The 22106-nt window shown below is 46.7% G+C and overlaps 1 protein-coding gene across 22 annotated transcripts in view; it reads left to right on the top strand.

The window, feature by feature from the left end:
- LOC143828387 (microtubule-associated protein 2-like) overlaps positions 1-22106 on the top strand; it is a 318337-nt gene that overhangs the window by 255621 nt on the left and 40610 nt on the right. For 10 of the 22 annotated variants that reach the window (XM_077318791.1, XM_077318787.1, XM_077318799.1 and 7 more), the window contains 4 exons: positions 8685-8927; positions 14527-18324; positions 18544-18750; positions 19832-19966. The exons of 5 other annotated variants lie outside the window; for them this stretch is intronic. In XM_077318791.1, coding sequence (XP_077174906.1) covers positions 8685-8927; positions 14527-18324; positions 18544-18750; positions 19832-19966 — 4383 coding nt within the window. The remainder of the gene's footprint in view (positions 1-8684; positions 8928-14526; positions 18325-18543; positions 18751-19831; positions 19967-22106) is intronic. 7 more of the 22 variants (XM_077318800.1, XM_077318798.1, XM_077318806.1 and 4 more) reach the window with 4 other exon arrangements.

The raw sequence follows: 22106 nt of genomic DNA, 5'->3' as shown, positions 1-22106 counted from the left end.
AACGATCCTTTCTGGCTGGTGCGGAACGTCCCACTTGGCTCGAAGCACGGATGCCTCTCGGCCGGCTCCGAAGGGACTCCCACCTGCCTCTCTGATTGCGTTCCTTCTCCTGCAGCACTTTGACAGTCTTCCCCTCATCAGCAGGTTGTGTCACCCCGAACAGGAGGGGGATCTCCTTCAGTCATCCCGTGGCGGAAATCACTGTGCAGTAGACATGACGAAGGTAGATGTGGCCAGCCATGCAGCAAACACAAATTAGAGTGAGAACCAGAGAGAGAGAGAGAGAGAGAGAGAGAGAGAGGTTTGACTCACAGACCTATTTTCAGCAGTGAGAAGGTGCCGGTGTCGGTGGGTGCCTTGTTCCATCTTGATAACCGGCTTCCCCTCCACACACACACAGAGAAATCAAAATGAGTGGCCCTGTTTTCACCACCGCAGGAGGTAAGAGACCAAATTTGATTTCATTAGAGCTGTGTTAGATATGGAGGGGTGGGGAAGAGAATGACCGTGGCCAGATCTCATTGCTGACGGACCAATGTGACGGCTGTCTTTAATCGGGGAGGGGGGGGCGTTGGGGGAGCTCGCCATGCTTCGGAAAGACATTTCACCTTCCCCTTTTGTCTACGAGACACTCCATGAAACTCACAGAGGAACCTGCTTTCGGTAGAAATGCAAATACTAACCATGCTGGGAGGGCAGGGGAGAAGACAGCCCAGGGTGTGCCAGATCAATTAGGAGTTTGGGGAAGAATCTTGGCACGAGCAAGAACGAAAGGTGGTGAACAAATCCAGAGACATTTTGCAATCCTTATCGTTCTTCAGTGGATACCCCCCCCCCAAGCAGGAATTATCTCATCCTTTGTGTGAGAAATGTTTTTCTTTTTTTTTTAATCCATTGGGCATACCCTCCTCGGGATGGTTGTCCAATCAAACCCAATTCACGTCAAACGGTCTCCCTAAATCCCTGTTTAAAAACAGTCCACCAAAGGCATCTTGTGTTTGCTAGCATTTCCACTTCTTTGAAATATGAAATGGCTATTGAAGAGCACCCGCTGTAGAGAGCCAAAGAGCTGCACAATATTTTTCTTCCCTCTTGAAGTTACCCTCTTGAAGCTAGTACAGCAATTGAATTAGTCAGTCAAGATTCCCTGATGGGATGGCTTAAGATCGGGGCAGTTCTAAACCTGGCCTTGGGTGTAAAGCTCATTGAATTATGTCCTTCCTTGAGAGCAAACATCATTTCCTCCTCCACGCCTGCGTGGCCACATAATGGTGAAGGCTACCCTAAGAGTAGCAGTCCTCAGACAGAGAAGCTTCAAAGGGAGATTTCCATGCGAGATAGCTGAACTGGAGTTCATTCACAGAGTTACAACAATGGCCACCCCCCCACACACATCCCTGAATGGATATGAACACTGGAGCCTTCTCTCCCTAACATATATTAATTTTCTGCTCCTAAGCATTTCTTACCCTGCTCTGATGAAACTGACTGCATTTCGCCTTGTTCCTTAGTGCGTCCCGACTCCTTTCTTTGCAACATCCTTCCCACCTTCCATCTGGGATATATGTGCTTAAAGGTATCTATCTATTCCTGCTCTCTGAGGAAACGAGGTTAAGAATTTCTGTTCCTGCTTGTATCCAAGGAAGGGAGTTTATACTCAGAACAATTCATTGATCTCAGAGATGCAACGAGACTCGAATTCAGTTAGGCTACCCAGTAAGCCTGCAGTTGTTGTTGTGGTTGTTGTTAAATTTCTGTACTTCCTCTCCCCATGTGGGTACGGGGCAATAAAATCACATATACAGTAAAATAGCGGATGATAATAAAATACAGTACTAAAACACAGTTTAAAACCCCCTACCCGCCTCCTCCCCTACCGTCTTAACTCCTTTCACTGGCTACCCCGGACTGAAGATGATGTCATGAACAGGTAGTGGGGAGCCAAAGGAGAGGAGATGGAGGAAGGCGTGTAAAGCTTCAAACAGCCCTGGCCTCAACTGTAGGCCAGGCGGAAGAGTGCCATTTTACGGGCCCTGCGGAACTTCAACAGCTGGATCCCAGCTCTAGCCCTGCCCAAGGCCACATGACTCCAGTAACTATCCTTCTGAGTCTTGTGTCCATGGAATCTGCAGCAGGAAATTTAGAGAGAGCGGGGTTTGCACAAATGGAGCCCCACGCGCAAATAGCCAAGGGTGAGAATAAATAGCACAGCCCATTGTTGACAGTGCTATGCTCAGAATCCTTCCAGGTGCTCTGCCTACGGATGCTGACCGAGATCCTCCCCTCCGCTCTCCTGGAATGCAGAGACACCACGTGGATGTGCAGGTAAGCAAGGGAAGGGGACCCTGTGCTTCAAACTCTTGATTCCTGCCCGTAATCCTCCCTTCCCCTGGCAAAGTGCCCACTAGGGATTGGCTCAACAGCTCATGTGACTTGTTCTGTCTCCCAGAGAGGGGGAATGGGTAAGTATGCCCAGTGCAGAAGGAAGTCAACAGAAGGAAGTCAACAGGGTCATCCTGAAGGCAAGTGGGGGGAATGACACACAGTCGCCTGACTAGGGGAACACCAAGTTGCCCAGCTTAGGATTTTGCTTTTGCCCTTGCTACTGTTAGCCAAACATTTGGGATGCCTCTTGTCTTACAAGGTCAGACCCCCCATGGAGACGCCCCCGTCGAAGCTGCAGGCAGATTTCCAGGGCAGCTCCTTACAACGGGTAGGTAAGTACACTGCGCCCCCCCCAACAGGTGGATCCCAAAGTGCAGAAACCATTGGTGAGTGGGGGGGGGGAGGATTTGGAAGAGAAGCTATTTTGGGCCACTGTGTCAATGTGTAGCTCAGATCATGTGCAGTGCACTCGATCCAGTTGTTCCTTGTTCCGACTTGCTGAATATTGCTCATTGCTGACCTTCCTGTTGGCTCTTTCTAGGGGCCCTCTAGCAGGAGAGCAGAACGGACCCCGTTCACCGAGCAGCACCAGCCGTTTGCTGAGCCTACAACATGACCCACAGCTGCAGTGGCCAGTGTGCACCTAGGTGCTCTGCGGTGGGGTTGCTGACTTGTTATTCTCACCCGGCTCCTGCACCGTGGCAGGCAGCCACTTGACAGGTTCAGCTGTATCGATCACAGGCCGGCTGTGATCGGGACAGCTCTTCTGGGGATCCTGCTGTCTGGCGGGGCATTTTTTTATCAAAGGCGAAATATAGATGGCTACCTGTGTAGCTTGAATCCAGAACGCTGTTCCGCTGAGGTTCAATAAACGTTTGCATCCTTTCGCCGCTGTGTCTCTGGCTCACTGGGGATTTGGTTGATAGGGGTCGACTCTCACACACCCCTGTTCCACAGGGGAGGAGCTCAGATGTGCTTTATCCAAAGCGGGGCATGCTCCTCCATCTCACCACTGCCCCGATCACCACCAACGGGAAATAAATGCTGCAGGCTACAGGACGGGAATGGAAGAAGGGAGTACTAGGATAGAGAGCAGCAGGTAGCAGTGATAAGTGAAAGGAGGGCCACGTGGGAGGGGTTATGCAAAGTGACAAGAGTCTCTGGGAGCACTCAGAAGAAGAAGGCAAAGCCCACTTTGAGCCAGTAACAAGCAGGTTTCAGCATGAGGGTCCGCTAGGGGTTAGCGCTGATCTCCTCCTTTCCTGAGGCAACCTCTCGTACCTCCAGGAGACAACAGAAGTGTCCTCTTGGGCAGCAGGAGTAACCAGTGTGGGGAAAACAAACCTTCAAGAGCCCTTTTGGAGCACACAAAAAGCCATTATCCAATTCTGAATGGCTTTTGCATCGATGGGGAACGCTCTGTCACAGCAAGCTGGAGGAGGGAAGCGAATCAGTAATGAGCGGTCGCCATGTTTGCCCCCTTTGCAAACAGCAGGGACTTGCCCCCCTCCCTACATTTACACATTGCCCCCTTTTGATCAGCAGAGTCAGGAAGACATTACAGTTTATGTCAACCTGGAGCTGTCGGGTTGCACATAGAAGTGCGATGTCCCCATTCATGCAGTCATCGTCTTAGGTACACTGGGCGTTGCATGGATTTCCTCTGCAGGTACATCTCCCATTCATGTAAACCAGAAGCTAAGTTCTGGCTTATATGGACAGAAGCCATCACCCACGGGGGAAATGAATGGGACCCTCACAATCAGGGTATTCGCAGTTGGTGAGGCTGCTAGTCCCCATGGATGGAATTGAACAGGGTACTTTCCCAGAGGGGGGTGGGCAATGGCTGAGTTCAGGGCTGGGCTGAGAAGAAGACATCCTGGAAGCGACGGGATGAAGGGAAGGGAGATGGGACCAGGGAAGATATTTTTGGGCACAAAAAATCTACCCACTGTCCATACACCCAATTAAATGGGCAGTCACATAGGCAAACAAAGATCACAAACAAATCCTGTCACATCTAGTTGGGTTTTGAGTTATGGCATTTGGTCTCTTGTGCCAAGAGAAGGGTCAGTTGCTCTGTGAAATATTCTGTAAATATCTCTTTAAAAATGCAAATAATTATGTGCGGTCAAATCTCGGAATCTTTCCGTTCCTTTCATAAATTGTTGGAGATTCAACTGGAAGTTACTTACCATAGGGCAGGGGCGGCCAAACTGTGGCTCTCCAGATGTCCAGATGCCCTGGGGGCTCATGGGAATTGTAGTCCACAGACATCTGGAGAGCCACCCTGCCATAGGGTGATAGAGAGATACCTAAAGGTTTCAGAGGGTTTTTTTAAATAACAAAACATGTAAAAAGCTTCTTATGAAATGCACTCAATTAATTTTGTCTTGAAGAAATGGGAAAATCTCTCTTTTGTTCTCCTTTTCTGCCGTAGCCAAAGGTCTCGCCTATTCTAATTAATTTGATTTTCCTGCACAGAATGGTTGCGGGAGCACATTATGGCAAATTTGCCTTTGATTTGTGTACATACTTCCCCCCCTCCCCTTTACATCTTTATTGAATTACACCTTTTTTGTGCTATGTACTTCTTATAAGCCGTCAAATTCATTTGCGTCACTCGGATAGCGAATTTCCTTTATCCTTCTTTATTCCCCCACCTCCACCCCTCCGGCGGAGAGAGAACTGATGCATTAACCTGACAATGCATTGATTGCATTCCCTTTGTGTCTTTGCACGGAGCTCAGTACGTCTGGTGTCCATCCCATGACGATGCATTGGTCTCTGCGTATCTATGCATGCGTCCCTCCTGACTTGCCTTATGTCCTGTCTGTCTGTCTGTTGTGTGTCTGTCTGTCTGTCTGTCCAAGTTCTTCCTGTCGTTTCTCCCTGTGTGTCTACCTGTAGATGAAGGAGCCGGGGATGAATTGGGACCGCTCCAGAGCAGCGTGAGGCGTGGGCCCGCTGCTCCGGGTACGGGGCGTCAGTTCCTTACCCCCTCCATTTCGGTCTCCGTGCCTGATGAGGAGCCGTACAATTCAGACGAGGAATATTTTGAGCACCTGCGGTCCAGCTCCGAGTGGACTGATGCTGGTACCCTCCCCGGGGCCGCAGACCAGAGTGCAGGAGCCTGGTTAGGCCATGGCGAAGGTGAACAAAGCATGGTCCCTCTCTCCTCCTCCCCTCCTCCACCCTGGCATGTGACACTCATTTTGCCATTTCTTCTTCTTCTTTATTTATTTGATTTTTATACCGCCCTTCCGGCTGGCCCAGCTCAGGGCGGTGTGCCAATGAGTATAACGCTACAATGAATAAAACTGAATAAAATAGATTAAAATTCGTTTAAGATATTGAACGACGACATTGCCACTCTGTCAGCAGATACAACCCAGATAGGTGTCACTTTCAGAAACGTAATTTTCAGGAATAAATTACAAAGGAAAAATAGAATTTTGAGAAATCGTCCGTTTTGCTGGCTGGGAACCCATAAAGGCCTTTGCAGGATTCAAGAAATGGGACTCTTGAGAAATAATATTTTCTTCTTGATGGTCCTGGTGTGAACAAAAGGGCTTATGAAGAGATTCTGAGGTGGTCTTTTTCATGCACCCAAAAGAAGGGCAAAAAGGTCTCCCCGGAGAAGGAGACTCCAGAGAACTCGTGAAAAAGGGCCCCTCAACCCCCAGCGTGGTTCAGGCACACTTGGATCCTCTTGAGCTCCCCACTCATCATACCTTTCCAACCAGAATATAGGTCAGGACATCATCACCTGTACCAGAGCCCGGATGCTTCAGTGCAGGGGAAGGGGAGCGGGACAACAGGTGCTCATGGTGGCCATGCCAGACTTAGTCTGCACCTAGGCATTCTGGGTGTTATGAGCTCAGGGTACATCCAGTGGTTATAGCAGACCAATTTCCAGCTGAACAACACTATGCCTCCACCATATCTGAGTATCTGGAGCTCAAAGGCAGAGCAGATTGAGGATTCTGCAGTTCTGTTTCCCCCCCCCCCATAGCTAGACTCAACCTCATGTGCCTCAACATGTCAGTAGATGTTACGCAGAGAATGTTTATCAATCATGGTGGAAATGGGGCATGCAGTAATTTGCTCCGTCGTCAGTCTGTTCCCTTTGTTCCAGTGGGGCCAGGAATTCAAAATCCCTCCCACTGTTGCCCCCAAAACACCAAGAATACATAGCATCACTGCCCCAGACAGAGTGTGTGGCCACCAGCCACTGATGGACATCTGCTCCATATATTTATCCAGTCCTCTTGAAGCCATGCTTTTAGCCACCATAGCCTAAGAGCATACCAGATGTTCTATAAGACTTCTTTCCCCTTTGACCAAAAGGGCACATGAGTCTCTGTTAGAATCATCATGTATTTCTTTCCAACATACACCCATGCATGCAATCAGCTAGATGTTATTTAGGAAGATACATGCACAAAAACATCTCTAGGACAGTCTGCTTGCCCAGATCCTCTGGCCTAGATCCTGTTTTGCCTCTTTCTCCAAGTCTGGTAATCCATGAAACTATTATGTGCAAGGTGTGTCTGTGTATAAAGTGTCATCAAGACACAGCCCACTCATGGTGACCCCAGCAAGGGGCTTTCAGGGCAAGTGAGAAGCAGAGAAGGTTGACCATTGACTATGGCTTCTGATGAGCCCAGCAAGTGAGATCTCAATCATACCCACAGATTTGTTATGTGTCAACCCTCCTCCTCCTCCTCCTCCATGAAAAAGATGCAGGGTTTTATTTATTGATCTGTACATATGATAATTTTTGTCTTGTTCATTGGGTGTGTTTCTGAGTTGGTGATCACTAAGAGGCGTGTACCTGTCATCTTCATTTTTGTCATGTCCACTTCAATGAAATACTTCCATATTGTGCTCCTGTTTCAGCACAGTGCATGTATGCCTGATGCAGGGATTGGCTGCGCAGGTGGATGCGGGCACATGGAAAATGCCACTCCCTGCAAGGCCGAGACCATACACGCCACCAGAGAGGGCCAGTTTTGCAGCCTCCTTCCTTTTCACAATTGAGAGCTGCACCTTTATTGAAGTAAACCTCTCGTTTGCAGAAATCGGAAGATTCACGATAGGGTACATCTACCCATTCAGAAAATAGTGCGAAAGCATTTTATTAATCACAGTGCAAAGATTGAAATAATGTGTGTTTTATTTTTGTAGGCCTAAACAGACCAAATTCAATTTCTTTTTACCATTACCAAGTAACCACTGCAAAATATCTTTCTTTTACATTACTGAATCCCTTATAGGAAAACTGTGGAGTTTGCTATAGCTTTACTGTGCGTTGCTGAGTAGAAGGGGAAGGTACGTTTGCTGAGGAGCAGCCTGGAGCATGCTAAGTGGATTCTGAAGGCACAGTCTCTCTGAGCAGGCAAACAGCCGGGACTGTTCATATATCTGCCTTATTTTGCCAAGTAGCAATGGATGTGTTTATGGTTTGCTTCTTTACTGGTCACGGCTCCTCTGTTTTTACAAAGGACATTATGGAAAGACAAGTGCAATGAATTTGGTCGGCAAGTTGACCCATCTTCTTAGAAACCACCACCACCACCAGCTATCACTTACTTCACTTAAATATGATCTGCCGTCATTCCTCTTTGGAGAACGATCAAAACATTTATCACCTCCCTCCTTTTAAAAAAAATTAAAAAGATGTCCATCTTGCACCAGAAACATGGCCTGGGATTGCCCAGTCATCCCGTACTGGCTTGGGCACTGGGACAGCCCCAAGGGCTTCTGCTCTCCTTACCGTTCCTTCTCCTCCTCCTCCTTCCAACTGAGACTCCCACAGCCCTTCCCCAACCCTGCTCGGCTTAAACCAAGGTATGCCTCTGCACTAGGCCTAGAATGACAAGTACTTAGTTACTGTTTGTTGTTACTCGCTTCCAAACCAGAGAGCGAAACCAGGATTAGCTGCCGCGTCAGCAATTCAGATGTCATGTGGAACAGAGAAAGGAGAGAGCAGAGCAGCTGAGCTCATGGGGTGTTCCATAATACCCACTGTGGTTTAGTAATTGGATAGTGCGAAGTTTGCATCAAGCCAGGGCCTTCAAACAGAAAAAAAGCCATTATCTCGGGGTCACGAATGCCTATATCACTTGTAGAAAAATGTGCAGTTTCCATGTTGAGCTGAAAATGTCCCGTGTGGGTATTCAGGTTATTCACGTGTGTGTGTTTGTGTGTGCGCGCGCTGCTCCTATTGTCTGCTAGACTTGATGTTGCCTCATTTCTCCATCCTTTCCCCCCTTCCTCCTGCTCTGCCCAAGAAGAAGAGGAAGAAGAAGAAGAAATGGTTAAAGGTCCAGTGGAGGCTGAGCCTCAGCAGCTTGCTCCCCTGGGTGAGGAATGTGAGACAACGGGCGGGCCTCAGGAGCCTGCACAGTGGCCTGAGGGCCATAGTGAGGCCCAGCCGGGTCCCGTGCCTGAGGAACCCGTGGCACACAACGGGGGCACTGTACCCCTAGCCGAGGAGGAACCCCCGAAAGACCTAAAGCCTCCCCATGTTGAGGAAGGTGTGTCCTCTGTAGGGACCTGCATGCGTCAACTGCATCCAAGCGGCTCTCCAGCTTTCGACGCTCTGGCTTCCCATTGATTACGCTCATTATCGATGCTTTTGTTGTTATGCTTGACGAGTGCCTAAGAGGCAAGCCGGTTGTGCAAAGGCCGTCTGCTGACGCAGTTTCCCACCACCACAGCTGATTCCCGACTCCTTTTGGGAAGTTTTTATTTTCTACCCATGATGCAGTATGCTGTGCAGCCAAGCGGATGTCCTGCTAGGCTTCCCTTCCCCTCCCATTGCCGAAGTGTTTGCCAGTCACATTGCGAATCAGTGTCCTTGGTTTTTATTTTTTGTTGTTGTTTCGTTCTTTTGCTTTCTTTCTCGGGGAAGAGGTTCATCTGCTTTTCATCGCAAGGAACCGAGGGATTAACCTTGACGACTATGTCAAGAAAGGGGCAAAACTGTTTGAATGTGTTTCATTGGCAGTGTGCAATGTAAATTGCTTATGCTTCCTGTGCATTCTGGCTCCCGTTCCCCCAGGCTGTAGCTGCTTCTGTTGTATCCTTGCCATTCATTGCAGCCCGCCATGTCCCTCTTTAGCCGTGGCCCCAAATACCAAGCGTACATCTACTTGACTCTTCTTTACAAGCGGGTGGCTCAATTGGAAATCCCAAAAGTGGGGAGAAAAAATCACATGGATCCCCTTGGACTCCTGAAGATCATCAAGAAGAGTACAGTTAGGCATGGAGAGTACACTCATATGTTACTAAATCAAAGGAATCATACTAAAATTTTTGCTTGGGCAACATTTACGTACAAGGTTCTCAATCTGACCCTTTTTGTGGTATTTTAATCCCTCTTTAGCCCACTGGGCTGTGATCCAGAGGCCGATCAATGCACGACTCGTGTTTCTGCCAAGGGGCGCACGACCCATTGCACAACTAACGATGTGGGAATTCATCTAAAGTTCTGTTTTATGAAAAGCATGATGATTAAATGGCAGATGAGGAAATCAGGTGTGTTAGGAGGGGGGGGGGGATCCCAACTTACCCTGTTCATTGGTGGGGATCCAAAGTGGCCTTCACTTCCATGGGAGAGAGTTCATGATGCAATGAATAGGGTTTTCACAGCAGAAAAGCACGCTCAGAACGTCAACTCCGCCCATTGTGGCCATGAAATGTGGGATGACTGAAATGTGGTTATGTTCCATGGGGGGGGGGAAGATTTCAGGCGTTGGGGGTTTTCATTTAGGAAAAAAGTCCCTATAAACTAAAAGAGGATACGAGAAAGAGAGAGGGAATTATGAATGACATGACTTGAAGTCGTTCTCCAAAGCTAAGAAGATTGTATCCTACCTTTCCTTGTTGCACAAGGTGGCTACATTCAGTTACCACATCTTTCTCCTAGAATACACGATTTCCCTTGCAAAATCCACTATGCACGATGTTGTGATGGCTATTAAATTAAACGGCTTTTTTATTGTGGTGGTTAGCGATAATCATTTTCACACTGGAGGCTCCGCGCCATGGTGCTGGCAGGAGCTTGAGCAAGGCCAAGTTGGCCTGCTTCTTCCTGCTCCCGCACAGGGGAGCATTTGGCACAATGCACCTCGTCCACCCTGGATTTGTGCTCCCAAACGGGAGCCAGGACAGCGAAGTTCCCAGTGCAGAAATGGTCCCTGAGAGACAGACGCCGAGCCTCTGAATCAGTATTCTTTCCATTGGTCCACTGTAATGCAGGAGGATTCTTTAGAAGCTAAATTGACTAACGCTATCATGCTTGGGTAGCCTTTTTAAGAAGCCAAGGCTTACGGGAAATGACAGTCATGCCAGGAAAAGTTGAAGGCAGCAGGAAAAGAGGGAGACCCCAGCATGAGGTGGGTTGACTCGCTCAAGGAAGCCATGGGCCCTCAGCATGCAAGGCTGTTAAAGATAAGTTGTTCATTCGCAGGGTCACCATGAATCAGAAGCAACGTGATGGCACTGAACACACTAGGACAATTGGCAGTGGAAGCAAAGGAAGAATCATGAGGAAAATACCACAGATTGGAAACTTTAGATTGTTGGTTGTTAGGCTATTGTCACTAGTGATAGTGGGTAAGGGTTTGAGCTATCAAGGGTACTGAGAAATTCCGCCAAGATGAGTTTACCTTCATTCTTCTTTGGTTTCAATAGCGGTAAATAGGGATGCTCCAACACTCAGTAATATTGCTCATGTCTTGTTGGCTGGTTGCAGTTAGGCAGCCAGTTTTTGGTTGGACCAACCAAACGGCGGCTCTTCAGATGTTCATGGAGTGCAATTCCCATGGGCCCTTACCAGCAGTTGTTTGTCAGAGTTCACTTCAGCTGATTGGCATCCATTAGGCTGCTCAGACTCATTCATGTCTACATCAGAAGCGAATTAAAGTGAAGTGAACTCTGACCCCACAGAAGGCTGTGCTGGAATAAATGTTGTTAAACCTTTAGATTGCTAGTGGAGTCCCTGTTCTGTTCTGCTGAGATGGACTAACATGGCAACCCATCTGGAGGGAGGCAGGCACAAAGGTGGCTAAGTGGCAGAGAGTTTGGCGGGCAGAAAGGCCCAGGTTCAATCCCCACTATCTCCAGTTGAAAGGATCAGGTTGTAGGAGACATCAGCTTGAGGCCTTGGAAAACTACCGCCAGACTCAGAAGACCACACTGAACTTGATAATCCAGTGGTCGGATGCCGTGTAAATCTGCTACATGTATTCATGTCTGCGCATGTGTGTGTCCACTGCTACAGAATTGCAAGCTGTAGTGTTGCCCAGGGCCCTGAATGTGGCTCTCTTCATTGGCCTGCACCTTATAAGCCAGGGGTGGTCAACCTGTGGTCCTCGAGATGTTCATGGACTACAAGTGTTTGCTGCCAAGGGCTCATGGGAATTGTAATCCATGAACATCTGGAGGACCACAGGTTGACTACCCCTGTTATTAGCAACACCATGCAGCTAAATAACAGTGTGTGTGTGCCAAGTGCCATCATGTTGCAGCCAATTTATGATGACCCCATAGGGCTTTAAAGGCAGGAGACGAACTGGAGTGGTTTGCCATTGCCTTCTTCTGCATAGCAACCCTGGACTTCCTTGATGGTCTCCCACCTAAGCAGCTGACTCCTGCTTAGTTTCCAAGATAATTAAATGACACTTAAAAAAAATAGATCCCACTTGGTAAACTACCAGAGGCATCTCACTCTCGGAATCCTGGATGAGAAAGGTTTTCTGATTGATTCAGAAACTCAGTTCTTACATTGTTCGTTGTGCAATATATAGTGCAAGGTTGGTCAACCTTTAGTTCTCCAGATGTCCATGGACTACAATTCCCATGAGCCCCTACCAGCAGCAGCTGGCAGGGGCTCCTGGGAATTGTAGTTCACTGACATCTGGAGAGCCACAGTCTGGCCCCCTCTGTTATAGAGAATAGCAAAGTGACACAGCCTTTTCTGCTGTTGTGTTCCCACGTTGGCAGCACTTGTGCAAGGAAAAAATGCTTCTCCGCACAAGAGAACCCCTGCTATTGCGTTCCAAAGAAATCCTCTGGATCACAGTCCACACTGTGGGGTTCCATGTTCACACAGTGCCATTTGTTATCTGGACTTCATCCTGCTTCCATTTGTGGATTCCTGAGGCAATTCTCAAATGCTATTGCAAAGTTTGAGGAAGAAAGCCAACATGGAAAGCACTGTACAAGGAAGATGAGAATATCTGACACCATTGGGGTTTTTTTTCTCTCTCTATGGAAGGGTACTAACGATAACATGTGCATGATTTAGAGCCCAAGACTATGCAAGTTTGCTCAAAAGTTAGCCCCACTGACCACACAGGAGTCACCTCCCAAATAAGCATACACAGATTGGCAGATTGGCCATTTATCACTTGGGGTTCCTTCCAAAGAAATGAAAGGTGCCTTTAGCTTCATGTAATGTGTTGCAGTCGATTGCATCGTGGCTAGCCCCCCAAAGCTGAGCAGAGGAATCAGAAATGTATCAAGTTCCCGACAAAATATTTAGGAAAGTAACATGGAAAAAAAAATCATTTCCACACTTTCCCGGTCAGAAAACCAAAGACCCAGATCTTAGCACTGAGTAGAGATGAAGGCGTTTGCATGTCGTTTGCTTGTTGACCTCTTTGCTTCTCAAAGAATGAGGCGTGCTATGCTCAGCCCGTCTTGTATAAGAGCAGTTTCCTCACAGTAATTCAGAGCAAGGGTTTCAAATGATTAAAATACGGCAAAAGCAATGCACACCACCAGCAGCTCTGGTAACAAGTGGGAACCCGTATATATATATTGCTTTGCTACTGGTAAGACTTAAGGAATTATGTCCTTAATATGATTATGTTACAATTCTTCCATTGCCTGTTGTAAAATATACAATGAAGACTGTAGACCACCATCTAGAATTTAAGTCAACCTCATTGGGCAAGCTAGGAACCTGCATGGTTGAGCAGTAGCAGAGTATATTAAACATGAAAATGCAAATATTGATTTCAGTTCATGTGCACGTATGGAATTTTAGAACATTGGCATGTATCATGCACTATTGTACAAATCCAAAACATGTTGACACATGGATAAATGACCAAAAAAACCCACACAAAAAAAACCAGAAAACCAAAGGCATTTCAACCCCTCCTGGGGTCTTTTTCAGTGGTGGTCAACAATATGAAGGAAGAGGGTCCCACACTTATAGAATGGGCCCAAATGTATCTCTTGAAGCCCCTCCCCCCATTAAAATATTTATTCTTCAACTTTCCACCCTTCTTGAAGCCGTCTCTCGGCCTGAGTGTGTTCTCATGTGTCTACACTCACTTTGAGAGAGGGTTTCAATAAGGGTGGCACTTTGAAGAATACATATTTTAATGGGTGGGGAGGACCTTCAAGAGATACATTTGGGCCCATTTTATAAGTGTGGGGGCCTCTTCATATTTTACCACCTTATAGTCCCCATTATTACATCGCAGTAATGCATTTAAATATCAGACCACTGAAGAAGTCCCCAAGGGGTTGAAACAAGTTTGGTTATCTGTTTTATTGTTTTGTTTTGTTTTGTTTCTTTGAGGGGGAGGGTTCATTTATCCATGTGCGTGGATTTGTGTAATAGTGTGTGATGGATCTAAAATGGTTTTAACATTGTATATGCACACGTGAACTGAAATCAATATTTGCATTTTAATATTGAATACGTTTCTGCTGCTGCTCAACCTTTTAGGCTCCTAGCTTGTGCATACAGGTTGGGTTACTTTGTTCCCTCTTTTGTTGCTTCAACCTCATTGGGCAAGACAGCAAACAAATGCGAGGTCGAGTTTGTCTCCAGTCTAATGATTGTGAAGAAACTGGCCTGCGACAGATATTATAAGTTCAGTTCTGTTTGGGTTTATGTGCGTGGCCTGCATTAATCGGAACTTCGGTTCTTCTCAAAGAGGTTCTCCCTTCCCCCAAAAAAGCATCTGTTTAACATGGCTCTCTAAACAGGCTTCTTTGACTGCATGCGGCCACGTTGTCACCCCTCTGCCGTGCCGAATGATGCCTCTGCTTGTAAATGCTTTAAATAACATGTTGTGAAATCCAGTCAAACAACTGCAGATTTACTTGCAGCCTCGAAGATGGAAATCCGCGACCAAGAAGGTGCGGCCCTTTTTGCAGCTGAGCCATTAGACACAAAGGAGGCGCAGAAAGAAAGCAAGACTTGTGGGCAACCTATACACGATGCCTTAGTTCCCCAGCCAGCAAAAACAGAGACTCTAGAGAAAACAGAGGAAAGCGAAGAGGAGGAGACGCTTCCAGCGCTGTTGGAACAGACTTTGGATGGAAGTTCACTACAGACGGAGGGCAGGAGTTTTTTGAAACCAGATGTCGGTTTAACTGGAGAGTTCCATCTACAGCAAGAACGGGATATGTCAGCGGAATTGCAGAAGGAAAGGAAAGCAGCCACAGAGGCTGAGAAAGCTGTCGCTGGGGCGACGTCCTTCAAGCCGACAGATGATCTTGTAGATGTTAAAAAAGGCGACTTTACCTCTGCTGAAAGCATAGCCCCCTTCGCCCCTTCAGGACCTGCAACGGACATTATAGGCACAGTTAAAAGTGCCTTTTCTTCTGAAACATTGCCAGCTGGTCTACATATATCTCCGCCAGAAGATAGTAAAAAGGTGACGCCATTGTCCACGGTGACAGTAATCGCCAAAGAACTTCCAAGAGATAGAAAAACGGACAAAGACTCCGCAAAAAAACTGGAAGGAGAATTGGCAGCGGCAGCTAGTCGTGCCTCAAAAACCGTTCCGGAGCACACGCCGACCAAGAATGTTCCTCTTTGGGAAGAAGAGAAAGACATGACAGAGGATGAAAGTGATGAAGAAAGGTACTCTGCCCCACACCGGGAAAAATTCGAAACGTTAGATGATCAAATTTATGCAGCACGTGACCAACGGACAACAGCTTTGGATGAAGAAATCATGGGGAGAGAAGCTGACCTGAAGAAATCACTTGAGGTTCACAAAGGAGAAGGAAGGCTCGAGACAATTGCAGATTCTGGAATGCTTGACCTTAAAAAAGCGGGGAAACACGAGACTGCCAGAGACAGGTTCAACCAAGGATTATTTCCGGAGCCTTCGGACAAAGATGTAACGTCCACGTCAACAGGCAAAATGCCTGAAGAATTTCTGCAAGGAAAAGATGCTGGAAAAGACGGGGAAATGTTTTCCGTTGCGGATTCAGCAAGGCACAGACTGCAGACCGAAGAAGATAAATCAGGAATGTCTAAGTATTTTGAGACCTCAACCCTTAAAGATGAAGCCGTTAAGGGTGACGTCCTGGAGCAAGGCACTGATTACTATGAACTGAGTGATACTAAAGAAGAGGCCTATGATCCTTATCATAAAGACTTCTTAGTATCTAAAAAAGACCCTGAGGAATTTGAGCTAGAGTCAGCACAACACCTAGGTGGCTCTCCTCATGAGGTAGGGTACAGTACTCTTGCTCAGGGGTTCCCTGAAGAGAAATCTGAGGCACCTAGCTCTCCTACAGAACGGTTGTACACAATTGACCCAAATGTGTATGGGGATAAGAGAGAACTCCATAGCAAAAATAAAGATGACTTGACCCTAAGTCGGAGCTTGGGACTTGGCGGTCGGTCTGCCATAGAGCAGAGGAGTATGTCCATTAACTTGCCAATGTCCTGCTTGGACTCTATAGCCCTGGGGTTTAACTTTGGACGCACACATGACCTGTCGCCTCTAGGTTCAGATATTCTAGATAACGGCAGTGGGGATGAGGGCGATGACTATTTGCCAGCCACCACTCCGGCAGTAGAAAAAATCCCCTCCTTCCCAGAAGAGAGCAGGGAAGAAGAGGAGAAAATTGAGGAGCCAAAAGTTACAGGGCGAGGAGATATTCAGGTGGAGCCCTTGTGTGAGTCGCCCTTCTTGGCGAAAGATTATTACAAAAACGGGTCTGTAATGGCCCCGGACTTGCCTGAAATGTTAGATTTAGCTGGCACGAGGTCCAGACTAGCATCTGTGAGTGCAGAGGCTGAGGGAGCTCAAAGGAAGCCTGCTTCTTCCGAGGCCGTAGGAGAGGACATCGGGGCAACCCAGCACCTCATTGCTGATGAAAACCACATGACTCTCAAAGCCGACAGCCAACTAGAAGACCTGGGTTACTGTGTTTTCAATAAGTATACAGTGCCAATGCCTTCTCCAGTCCAAGACAGTGAGAATTTAGGAGGGGAAGCCTGCCCCTTTGACGAGAACATGAGAAGAGGCATGGTCGCTGACTTATCTTTGATAGAAGTGAAGTTGGCAGCAGCGGAAAGAGCTAAAGAACAACAAGATGCCTCTGGTGACTTAGCACTTCTGGGCAAGGAATTTGAGCACGAACGAAAGGCAATAGATAAACTCGACACCGTGCTAGAAAAAAGTGAAGAACACATAGATTCTAAAGAAGTCTGTTCTTCTGAGGACACTGAGCATGAAACAACAGCGCTTACTTTGACTTCAGAAAGTGCAGATAAAAGTCTAGGTGGAGTGGATGAGAACGCTTCTTTGTTGACTGTGGGGGATGGAAAGGACATTCATGTTGCCGCAGAGACAGGCAAGACAGAAATCCCCTGCAAACCAAACTATGATGCTATAAAGCATGATATGGATTCTGCTGCTCGAAAAGTTGAGCAGGAATACCAAAGTAAGGTAGGAGTTCCTGTCAGTGAGCTTGTTTCTGAGCAGGGCACGGAGCATCAAGAACAGACCCTCACCCCCTTGCCCCAAGAACCTACAACCTGTGCAAAAGCTGAACCTAGTCATATAAAAGATGCCGCCAAGCTTACAGAGAGTGAAGTTAAGGAAAAGGGACCCAAACCTGACCTGGTGCATCAAGAAGCAGTAGATAAAGAAGAATCATATGAGTCAAGTGGAGATAACGATCAGCTCCAAGAGACCTTGCCTGGAGAAGCTTCAAAACCATCTGATGGCAAAATAAAAAGACCATCTCTACCACAAGAGGCAATTGCATCACAGCTGGTAGCAGAACAGCCACCTCCAGAAACAGATGTATCTAAAACAGCACAAGAAGAAACACCTGAGATTCAAATGGAGAGTATACCACAGCCTAAAGAACCTGAAGAACCTCTACCATGTGATTTAACATCCACGAAAATCATAGGAGGTGAAGAAGGAGAAGAACAACAGCAAGAGAGGAAAGAAGATGTCAAACAAGTAGAAAAGAGTAAGGAAGAAATAGAGCGTGAGGAAGAAATTACAGAGCAAGCAAAACAAATGGAAGTGAGCGAGCGAGTAGAAGAGGGGGAGGAAAGTCAGCAAAAAGAACAAGAAGCAAAGGATAAGGAAGAAGAACCAGAAGAAGAGAAAGAACAGAAAGTAGAACAAGAAGCAGAGAGGAAGCAGGATGTAGGAGAAGAGGAGGAGGAGGAGAAGCAAGTAGAACAGCAAGAGGAAGAGAGCAAGCAAGAAGAAGAGGTTGAGCCAACAAGTCAAGAAGGAGACGTGGAGAAACTGGGCGCAGAGGAGAAGGTTACCCCTGAGGAATCATCTGAGCTGAAAGGAGTAATAGAGTCTGTGGTTACAATTGAGGATGACTTCATTACGATAGTACAGACAACGGTAGATGAGGGAGAAAGTGGTTCCCATAGCGTGCGCTTTGCTGAATCACAATCGTCCGAAACAGGAGAAGAAGGACTCCAACCTGAAGAGGAGGCAGATGTAGAGATGGTGGCCGATGTTGAGACTGAGACAAAGGAAAGCTCTCTGGAGGCACCCGGTTCACCTGAGAGGGAAGGCATCCCATTCACTGATTACAAGACGGAGACGTATGATGATTACAAAGATGAAACCACCATTGATGACTCCATCCTGGATACAGACAGCATATGGGTGGATAATCAAGGTGTGCCTTATCCTTTTTTATTTTTCCCCTCTCCAGATACTTTTCTATTAAATATTAATTATTAATCTTAATACATTCAGGATTATTGTTTTTTTAAAAAAGCCAATATAAAGCAACCTGTTTTTTTTTAATTGAAACCCCTCCAGAACACTATTAACGTCTTCCCTACACACACGCTAACTCTGTTTTTAATTGTTGTAATTTACTCTGATCCTGCAGATGATGATAGGAGCATCATGACGGAACAGTTAGAGGCTGTTCCTAAAGAGGAGAAGGCAGAGACAGAATTGCGGAGACCATCTCTCGATAAGCATAAAAAAGAGAAACCTTTAAAAATGGGGAAAGGCAGGATTTCCACTCCAGAAAGGAAACTAGCTAAAAAGGAACCTAGCACCATCTCCAGAGATGAAGTGAGAAGGAAAAAAGGTTCATGTAATGCTCTCTATTCCTTTCATGCCGTACTATGAGTTGTTCATCTGTTCTCCGAGAAGCGTATTTTAGAAGTACTGGTCTCCCGTCCCACCCCGATTTAATAGAAAGATATTTGTTTAGCTTAATTGTAAGATATGCCATCTGCTTGATCCCCAAATCGGCAATATCCTGTTACGGACCAACTCAGCACCGTGCATGGCCTGTGATCGCTGCCTACTTGTCTACTTTCATCCCCAAGAAGGATGACAGGTGTGATTTAATTGAAATATGTCATGGTCTGGCCATCCACGGGATCATAAGCCATGAGCCATCTCATGGAAAGGGCCGTCCAGTCGAAGCTGACTTCTGGCAACCCCTGGTGTCGTTTTCAAGGCAGGAGACGTCCAGAGGTGGTTGGCCATCGCCCGCCTTTTGTAGGGACCATGGTATTTCTAGGTGGTCTCCCATCCAGATATTATCTTGGCCAACCCTGCTTAGCTTCCAAGTTCTGGACCCGCCAAGCCAGAGAGCTGTCTTGCTACCGCTGGCATGTTGCAAGAGGGAGGACTGGAAATGAGGAAAAGCGATTGGCCAAGCCAGTCTGTGGTTATGTACAGACTGGTTAGTACCCAGCACTCTGAGCTTGACCGTGCCAGCAAAGCCAAAGATCAGCCAAGACACTGCTGCTCAGTCATTGAGCAGTAAGAATTCCGAGTTGCATGCTACAACCCCGGGGGGCGTTCCCCATTGAGACCTTCATTGCAGGCCCCCACAACGAAAGAGACTTGGCTGCTCAGATTGTCACATGACAGGCACGGAATGTTTTGGTCCCAACATCCCATTGGGTCCCGATCTTATGTGCTCAGAGTCCAATTTAAGGGCAGTGGTGGTGGGCAGTGTGATCCCTGTCTCCCCGAAATAGGAAGGACCAGCGTCTCCCTACGATACCCTCCGGGCCTTGCTAGGTTCAAACTCTCATTGACCGGCTCCCTTGGCCCCGCCCACTGGTTTACTGTCGTATTGCAATATCTTTCTGTTTCTAATATAACTCTCTCTACCTTATTTCTGATCTGTGCTCTTGTTCTCTCGTCTATAGCTGTGTATAAGAAAGCTGAACTTGCTAAAAAAGCTGACGTTCAGGCTCACTCTCCCTCCAGGAAAATCATTTTAAAACCTGCTATCAAACATACTAGATCAACTCATCAATCCTGTGTTAAGCGGAAGCAGACAGGTGACTGTACTGTCTTGAATCTATGCAACGTGGCTGGCAAACATAGACATCTTTCTTATTATTATTTGGAACTCCATCGCTCTACTGGCTGCTCAGTTTTGATTTTTCTTTCCTCCGAGACTTTTTTCCGGCTGTCGCGAATGATATGGCTTATTTGGCGTGTGTGTGTGTGTGTGTGGTTTTCCTTTTCTTTTTTTCATGCTCTTCTTCTTTTTGATTTCACAGAAGCCATGTCCATGCCTGCTTGTTATTCTCGGACTACTGAATTTCCGTGGTTGTTTCTCAGCATTGTGTTCTTGACAGTGGTGTGGTAGATATCTCTTTGTTCCATTTGGGGTCGTTTACGTTAATCCTTTTTTAAAATTTTTATTTTTATTTTTGCTGTTCTGGTGGGAAAGTGCTACTGGCTTTAAACCGTGGTTTGCATTTTTTTCTCTCCCCATCGCCTCCCTCTTTTTTGCTCTCATGCATAAGAACAAGCGGCATCTCTGCATTGTCTGCGCTTGTATTGACATTGTCCTCGTTGGCTCTTTCAAATCTAATGACTGTGGTTTACGTGTTAAAAGGTTTGGTGCATAAAAACAGCAGGCTCTTCAGGCAGACCCTCATGAAGCTCGAAGAGGAGGAATCTGCGGACAGGCCAGCAGACCATATATCAAACCTCAGTAGCTTGCTCGAATTTACATTTTACAGAGGACACCGGAAAACATGGGAGTGGGAATTGGGAAATTCACACATGTATGATACCATTCAGAGCAGTGATCGCTATAGGCCACCTGATGCCTGCCCCTGTGTCCCTGGAGCTTCCTTGCTTCTTCTTTAAAGCATCACATCCCTAAAGAAAAGGGCCAGTCCACTCCAAGAGATACCATCTTTGGATCTGGAGGAAGAGCCCGTTCTGAAATTGCAGCTCCCATCTCAGGTGGAGCTTTTGACTCTAATCATCCCAGGGTGTTGGATGTGTTCTCCTGTAGGAACCATTGACTTCCCTTTTCTTATAGTTTTATAGGCTGAGCAAGTTTGGGAAATGCTGGTTTATATCTTGGCAGAACTGGCGTTGAAAAGTGCTGTCAAGTCATGTCCAGAGGTGGTTTGCTACCGCCTACAACTCGTCTCCCATCCAGTTACCAACCAGGGCTGACCCTGCTTAGCTTCCGAGATCTGATGAGATTGGGCTAGCCAGGGCTGTCCAGGTCAGGGATAGATTCTGCTAACCTCTGGAAAAACCTCCCCCCCACATACACACCCACACACACTAGTTCTAACAACACTAACCAAAACTTTGTCGGCTTTTTTCGTACCAAATTATATTTTTGCACTAGATTTCCACAAATAAAGGGATTTTTAAAAAATATCCATGAAGTTTCACTAGAGACCTAAAGCCCTTTTGAAAATTTTACCTGAATTCTATTTGACTTATAGTTATTGACAGGAAAGGTGCATTTTATAGCAACTAAATATAATTTCATATAAAATATAGCTGGAAAGATTTTGTCTGCCGATGCTTGACCCCACAAAACTGAGAAAAACATAGATTATGCGATCTACTATGTGTGCCTTACCAAGTATTGAAGAGATTGTTATTATTATTATTATTATTATTATTATTATTATTATTATTATTATTATTATTATTATTATTATTATTCAATTTATTTCCCGCCACTTCCAAACCCGGCTTATGGCGGGTTACAGTGTCCGTCAAAAAAACCCATTAAAATCCCCATTAAAAGACATAAAATCCCAGAATGTGGCGGAACCCCACTACCACCCATCCCCACTACCATAGGGGCGAGGAAGGAGATCAAGATGACTCAGTCCACTACTCACACCCGGGGGGGGGGGTATTGATCTTCCTTGCCAACCCCAGCCTCAACCATAGACCTGGTGGAAGAGCTCCATTTTGCAGGCCCTGTAAAATGCCGAAAGTTCCCGCAGGGCCTGCAGCTCAGCCGGGAGCTCATTCCACCAGGTTTCATAATAATTGCATAATATGCACCATATGTCCCCAGTTGGAATTGGAGCTTTCGGAGACATTATTATCTGAGCTGTGGTGCGCAACAATCTAAGCTTCCGTGGCTTCCGAGAGCCAGTTTGGTGTAGTGGTTAGGAGTGCGGACTTCTAATCTGGCATGCCGGG

Source organism: Paroedura picta, unplaced genomic scaffold, assembly GCF_049243985.1.
Source record: "Paroedura picta isolate Pp20150507F unplaced genomic scaffold, Ppicta_v3.0 Ppicta_v3_sca22, whole genome shotgun sequence".
Lineage (NCBI taxonomy): Eukaryota > Metazoa > Chordata > Lepidosauria > Squamata > Gekkonidae > Paroedura > Paroedura picta.
The sequence above is the reverse complement of the archived record's forward strand: the minus strand, read 5'-3'. Positions and strand labels throughout refer to the sequence as shown.